The 7,414-nt window shown below is 37.6% G+C and overlaps 1 protein-coding gene across 1 annotated transcript; it reads right to left on the reverse strand.

The window, feature by feature from the left end:
- Positions 1-2,025: 2,025 nt before the first annotated feature.
- On the reverse strand, positions 2,026-7,188 carry LOC109215008 (NAC domain-containing protein 78-like). The gene is made up of 4 exons (XM_019379004.1): positions 6,639-7,188; positions 5,322-5,599; positions 5,036-5,221; positions 2,026-2,775 (listed from the first exon to the last, which is right to left on the reverse strand). Exons 1-4 carry the CDS (start codon positions 6,871-6,873, stop codon positions 2,257-2,259), a joined length of 1,218 nt encoding a protein of 405 aa, XP_019234549.1. The 5' UTR covers positions 6,874-7,188; the 3' UTR covers positions 2,026-2,256.
- Positions 7,189-7,414: the final 226 nt, after the last annotated feature.

Consider the following 7,414-nt stretch of genomic DNA (forward strand, 5'->3'; position numbering starts at 1 on the left):
ATTCTTTAAATAGACGCTATACTAATTTAAATTACTGTTATGTCAGTTAAATTATTGGTGGGTCCATAATCAAGATATAGCGTTTTTTTTCTAAACGCTATGTATAGCGTATAAAATCAACACGCTATAATGTCACGTCAAATGGTCAGTCAGCATAGCGTCTAAAAACAAGACGCTATACCTTAACGGAAAAAGTTACCGTTAAGGTATAGCGTCTTCTATTTATACGCTATATATAAATATGTAATTTTATTTTTTTTACACCTATTAATGTACTTTGAATCCAAAAACACAATATTTAGATTCCGGACTCGCTTATCAATACGATGAAAGTGGCGAAGTGAAAGTACGTTTGACACTGAAAAGGAACAAAGTAAACCTGGGTATAATAATCCATGAAAACTTAAGTGATCAGTGCTTATTACGTAATGAGTGTCTATTGCTTCTGTGTTAAGGCATCTGTAACGTATGTGATTACGTCAATAACTCATCAGTTGATTTAAACTTATTAATCATTATTCATTTTTTTGTCTTTTTCTTGGAAATTCGTGGCTTTACCTTCAAAGTGTATTGACTTGTCTCTAAACTTTTTTCTGGTCATTTCACCGTCTCTTTTATTCCACTCATATATTCCCTATCAACCCCTTCACTTTCTTTTCTAAAAGTTTACATACTTTTCTAATTACTTGAGCTTTAGTGCTTTCTTACTTTTCTTTTTCAATTAGGAATACTTGATATCAAGATGCACCCCTCAATTTCTTTAATTTTCACTTGGCTTCCCTCATTTCTACAATTTACACACTTTCTTCAACAACATGGGCATTATAATGTATGAATAGTTATGCGATGAATAATACTACTTAAATGATCGACATTCGATGAATAATATTTCATGAATTCTTTTGGGGTGATGGGGTATCAAGACCAAGATCTACTTTATCTTAGTGTATTATACAAATAGCTTTCAACACGGATGATCTTAAATTTTTGTTCTAACTTTAAGTATAACAAGTGTTGCCCCTCGCTTGCCACTTTTTACTTTTTGACCTTGAAGTTATGCTTGTGGAGCGCGCGCGGGCGTAAAAGTTAAAAGCTGCCCCAAAACTTGTCATATTTCTTCAATGTTTTGACTTTTAGGCTAGTTAATTGTTATATAGCCAACGTTTATAAAGTTGTCAAAAGATATTCACAATTTAAAATGTGGCAAAATAGTTAAAAGATAATCATATAAACTTCAGAAAGTTTTCAAACACCAAGTCGAACTATTGCAAGTGAACTCCAGGATTGTTTCTTGGATATCAAACTTGTACAAACAAAATTCCAAAATCTATAGCTCAAAATTTATACAAGTAAGCTGTCCTCGAGTCTAATATGATATTAAAATAGCTCGAGGGTCTATCATAATACCATCCAGAGACCACGTCCACACATTTCGCAAGTAACATGATTTGTTTCTGACGCCAGTATTTCTGAACCTTTCTTGAGGTGGATGTTTCCCTTGTTATTACACAGTGCCTCATTCTTATCTCGAATATTGGCACTATTCTTGTATTTTTGTATTCCTAGATCTTTATTATTACACGCTTTACCATTTGCTTCCGTTGCATATTACATTGTTATGCTATTATTTGTTTATTGCTTCCTTTTCACCGTTCTTGAGCCGAAAATCTATCGAAAACATCTCTACTTTTATAAGGTAGCGATAATATCTGCGTGCAAATTACCTTCCCCAAACCCCACTAGTGAAATTCCATTGAGTTTGTTGGATTGTTGTTCTTGTGGTGGATGTTCAGACGAGTTTGTTGGATTGTTGTTCTTGTGGTGGATGTTCAGACGTGTCTTCGATAACCTGGCAGTTCTTCGGTCTCCGCTTTTGGGGACGGCTTCCAGCTATGTGTTGTGCGGCTCCCACGAAGCGAATGAAGGGAAGCTCTTCGAGCTTCTGGGTGAGCTTACGCTTACTCGCAGCCCCACCCCCCCTATAACAGTCTCAAAGATGATAACAAAAGGTAATAAGATCTGAAAGAGTATGAAAGCGAAGACGCTTAACTTTATTTTAAACCAGTTTAACAGACAGACAAACATTCTGTCGATAGCTAAATTATACATTGGTCCAAGGTTTATAGCAAAAAAACTACGTAAATATATTACATAGCCAGCCATTTTCCTCTTTACTGAAGACAGTTCAAGAATGGAGGGCCCCCCGCCGACAACTACAAAACTAGAATACATGGAGATGCTGGCTGCTATACCAGCTTAACCTCCTCGGACGAGTCTTCTCAAGTCCTCATTCTCCTTGTTCAAAAGATCGATACGAGATTGAAGAATGTTGATCATTGCCTGAGCTCTCATCACTTCAATCTTCAACGTTTCCCTCTCCATGGACACATTAAGTATCTCGTTCTCTAAATTGCTAATGAACTTCAAGTAACCTGGCGGGACAGATTTTTCGAGGTTGGAGGAGTCAAAAGTAGGGGGATTAGAAGGTTGGCTTTCTTTAGGTTCAAGGGGCTCTAACAAGGGGAATGCTAAGAGAGAAGGGGGGGAGTAATTTGTCGTCATCATCGTTGTTGGTGGATCCTGTTGGCTAGTAGTTGAATCTTCAGAACCATTTGCATGGCTAGAGCTAGGATCTTCGCGCTTGGATCTTTTGCTTTGAGCTAAAGAGAGGGGTTCTGGATCTTCTGGTGATCTCTCCCTCTTGCAAATAAATGGAATAGGTTGGGGCTCGAGCAGGTTCTCGCTTTGTCGAGGAGGAGCCTTATGCCGAGCATCCTGTTATGAACAGCCAACTGTTAATAAGGCATCTGATCTCACCAAGAATGTAAAAATATTTATCAGAATAAATAAATCCAAGCAACAGTTCCATGTCAAGAACTTACCTTCATCACTGTGAGGACTTTTCCATCGCAAGTAAGCTACTCATTTGAATTCATACATATCATCAAGCACTAATCACTAGGAAAAACATAGGAAAATTCTCTTGAATGGAAATTAAGAGACCGATACATCGACAGGAATTGCAAACTCCTTTTTGTTTTACTTGTATAATTTATTTCCGGGGCTCAAGGTATGTAATGTCAATTAAACAAAGTTCCATCAAACCAACTACCCATACTAAAACATAGCAATATTTTTTTCTCCCTTCTCAAATTAAAAAAAAAAAAAAACATTCCACCCACAATAATAATAGTCATTAAACGAAGTCGCATCCGACCAGCGACCATGGTAGCAAATCCCATGGAACCTCATGTTGAAGTTGAAGTTCATCTCCTCGGGTTTGCGATGATTGTCGAGAGATAGCACTTAACGCAAGCACCTAAGTGCGACTGTGGCCTAGTGATCAATGAAGTGGGTGCAAACATTGGAGACAAATAACACTACGTGATTTCTCCCCATCTGCCTAAGCCTTGGTTTACAGAGGTGCACGTGTGTTGGCCCCAACACCACTGTTACATAAAAATGCTGAAGTGGAAAGAGGGAGTAGCGACGGTGTCCTATGGCATTGCAAGTAGACCAAGTGTATAGCAAAAGCTCTAGAAATCTCCGTAAAATAAAAAATAAAAAGAGTAATCCAAGCCCTTGATGTATATACTCATCCTTCAATACTACAGTTAACTTCCTTCTCCTTTTTCTCTTCCCATGCATATCAATGCACACCACGTTCTCATTCAGATGCAAAGTAGCTAATCGATCTGCATTCCCCTAACACTAAATAATGTTACCTAACTTAAAAATAGTCGACTAAAATCATCCATGATCGCCATAATTTGAAACGACAAACAAATCAACACGTCCAATAAACCGGTCGGAGGATTTTATCCAGTAAGTATTTTCTCCTAACACAAAGAAAACAAAAAACATAAATTGATAGATCAACACATTCACAACTCTCAGTTAATAGATCTACCGAAGTCCTTGCCTGAAAGGCAGTAAAATCTTCTTCTTTCCTTTCGTGGTGTAGGGCATTGAGAACTAGAAACTGGCTAGTGCTATTCCGCAAATAGCCAAATTATTACCCATATTAGAACTGCACTTACCTGTGATAAACAGAATCTGGAGAAATAAATGTGATATCCACATAAACTGAAAAGATAAATTTGCATATTTAATTATTCCGTTTAAGAAGTTTGACTCTATGACACGAAAACAAGATGAGAAACTAACCAATCTAAAAACTATCTACATTTGTCTTCATTTCATTTAGATATAAGGAAGTTCGGAACTAGCCTACATCGTGCGCTCCACGTCAGGGACACAACTTGAAAGCCTTCTAAGTTTCATGTCTAGCTCACTGCATTAAATTGGCAGGTCGATAGATTGCTCCCTAAGTCCTTGGAACTGGACCAGATCAAAGTCTGAATACTCTAAAACACACACTTATACTCGGAGGCAAAGAAGCAGGGAGTGCGGACAGTGTTCGCCTTCCAAGTAACCTGAGGACATACATAGCGTATCTATGCCAATGTGACTGACTTCGATACACGATTACATGGAGCCAGACGAAAAGGTTATAGAGAAAGGAAAATAACCATCCTGCCGACTTGTGCCTCTCACCACACAAGAATGGAGCTAAAACAAAACCTCAGCGAAGCCAGCTGCCTTCACATTTTACTTGGACCAATAAAAGATCATTACAACTAACTTAGATCACGACAAAAACATTAACATCAGGTGGATGAAAACATTTAGTGAAGCAAGCAACTATCACGTTCTAACAGACACCCTTGTTCCGACAAACAGTCATACATGGAGAATGAAGAAAAACTAAAACAACAGGAGACATTCTTAAAGAAGCTAAAAGGGTTTGGGTTTCCGAAGAATAGTCATACACTGAGAAAGAAGACAAACTAACAGCAGCAAATATTCTTGGAATTAAAAACACTGCATCAGCATGTAACGACAATAGCATTCATAATTTCCGGAAGTTGCATTTATCCGCATTAATAGCAGTGGCAGAAAGAGCGGCGATATGCAAAGATTTGCATTAAATGCATAGATTCGGCATATTGAAGAGATCAGCAAAAAAATGAACCTGGTCAAGGTCATTGCCCTCAACTCGCGCTTCATCACCATTGACCACGTCATCCTCTGTCTCTCCGCCGGGAACCAGCAGAGCTGTATCATCATCCCATTCCTCCTCAATAAATGGAGCATATCTGTCGCCATTTGGAGGTCCTAATCCACTTTTTTGGAAGATTCTACAAAGTACAAAGGCATCCTTTTTCCTCGCAAACAAACAAAAACATATTAAGATTCGGAACTTCAATAGAAAGTAGCTAAGTCAACAACCTATGCATTTTCCGAATGCATATTCGCACCTGCACAACTCCAGCCCTTTCCAATTCTTCATCAGTAAGTCTGTACTCATGCATCACCCAATTAGTTCTCTTACCATCGGGAGCTCGACCACTATGGAAAACAAGCGTTTTCTTCATTCCAATGGTTTGAGACTTGTGGCGAACAGGACGATCCTTCCCAGTAGCTTTCCAATAGCCCTTGCCGGTGGCTCGGTTGAGTCGAGATCCATTCCCATACTTCCTATCTACGGGGCTGAAAAAGTACCACTCTAGATCTCTGGTCTTCAGCGACGAATATTCTGTACAGAAAAAAACAAAAGGCAACTCATCAAAATTAATGACTACTAAATTCAAGAGAAGAAAGCGTCTACAAAAACGAGAAACGGATAACACATCCAAACAAATACAGCACAGCTTTTACAACTACCGACAAAGAAGAAATGCATTTCTTATGCAGCAGCATTATTACTTTTAGGGACACCAATCAAAAGTCAGAAATGCAGAAATCTTCCTGAAGACTAAGAGCACTACACTGCTTCTCTAATCAAGAAAATTATTTGTCGGGTTTTGCGGAAACATTCAAATTCTCTCAGACGTCTTCAAACAGGTAACAGATTTAAACCCTGTACATAGATTTAAACCCTGTACATAGAGAGTAAAAAATCCTTTAATAATGAGTCAGCAATTCCTTCTCAGACCCTTCCTCTTTAAAACATGGATGACTAAAAACTCAATCTTTGTGGTAAAACAATCATAAAGACACAATTTTCTTACTAAAAACTCAATCTTTGTGGTAAAACAATCATAAAGACACATTTTTCTTAATAAAAACTCAATCTTTGTGGTAAAACATTCATAAAGACACATTTTTCTTACTAAAAACTCAATCTTTATGGTAAAAACAATCATAAAGACACACTTTTCTTAATTAAAAATCGATCTTTGTGGTAAACCAATCTTAAAGATACATTTTTTCTTACTAAAATTCAATCTTTATGGTAAACCAATCTTAAAAATATTTTTTTCTTACTTAAAACTCAATCTTTATGGTAAACCAACTTAAAGATATCATTTTTCTTACTTATCAAAATAAAAAATTAAGCTTTCAAGCTCCATTTTTCCAATAAATTGAAACTAATTCATCCCAGAAAAACACAGAATAAACCACATATAGACAGGATGTTTTCACTTACAAAACTAAGCAAACATCTCAAAAACAAACTCAATCTTAACATACATAAGAAAAAAAGCAAAAAAAGAGAACAAGAGAAGACAATTTTTTTAATTTAAAAAAAAAAACCCATAAACAGGATTAAAAATCAATTTAAAAAAATAAACCTGCAAGTTCCCAAGGCTCAGATTTGTAAACATCAATTTCAGAAACAGCCTGAAACCGAAATGGCTTCGCACAGGCTTTTCTCCTTAGGTAGTACCTCACCAACTCCTCATCCGTTGGATGAAACCTGAAACCCGGCGCTAAAGACGTCGGCGGCGGAGCCACCGCCCTCTTAGGCGTCGCCGTCGTAACAGGTACTGCCGCCGGTACTATAACAAGTGCTCCTTCTTGCTCCATTTTTTGGCCGGAAAATCAAGAACCAAAAAAAAACACAAGAAAATGATAATTAAGGTTTCTATTTAAGAAACCCACCACAGAAATAACAGATACATAAGAAGGGGGCAAAAGGGTGTTAGGTTTTGAGAAGATTAGAAGTGAAGCAAAGCTTAAAAGAGAGAGAGGTGGGGGTGGGGGGAGTTTGGGGGGTGGGGTGTGTGTGTTGATAACTTGCTTGAGAATAGTGAAAAAAATGGGTAAGTTAAGAAGAAGGGCTAAGGCTATTGCCCATCGGTTAAGGAAGCGAAGATAGGAATGGATGCTTGCTTGACACGGAAATCGAAAATCCAAGAAAAGCCATTCATGGGGGTAAAGAAAGGGGGGGTGGGTTTGGGGGGGGTTTGGGGGGGGGGGTTTAATCCCATAAAAGCAAGTATGACTTATAGTGAGCAGATGCTTAGCTGTTTGTTTTGTTTTTTTCTCGTTTTTTTCCTTTTTTATCCTTTTATAATCTGTATTACGAGAATTTATAATAAGATTGATTAATTTTACGTTGATGGTC

Source organism: Nicotiana attenuata, unplaced genomic scaffold, assembly GCF_001879085.1.
Source record: "Nicotiana attenuata strain UT unplaced genomic scaffold, NIATTr2, whole genome shotgun sequence".
Classification (NCBI taxonomy): Eukaryota; Viridiplantae; Streptophyta; class Magnoliopsida; order Solanales; family Solanaceae; genus Nicotiana; species Nicotiana attenuata.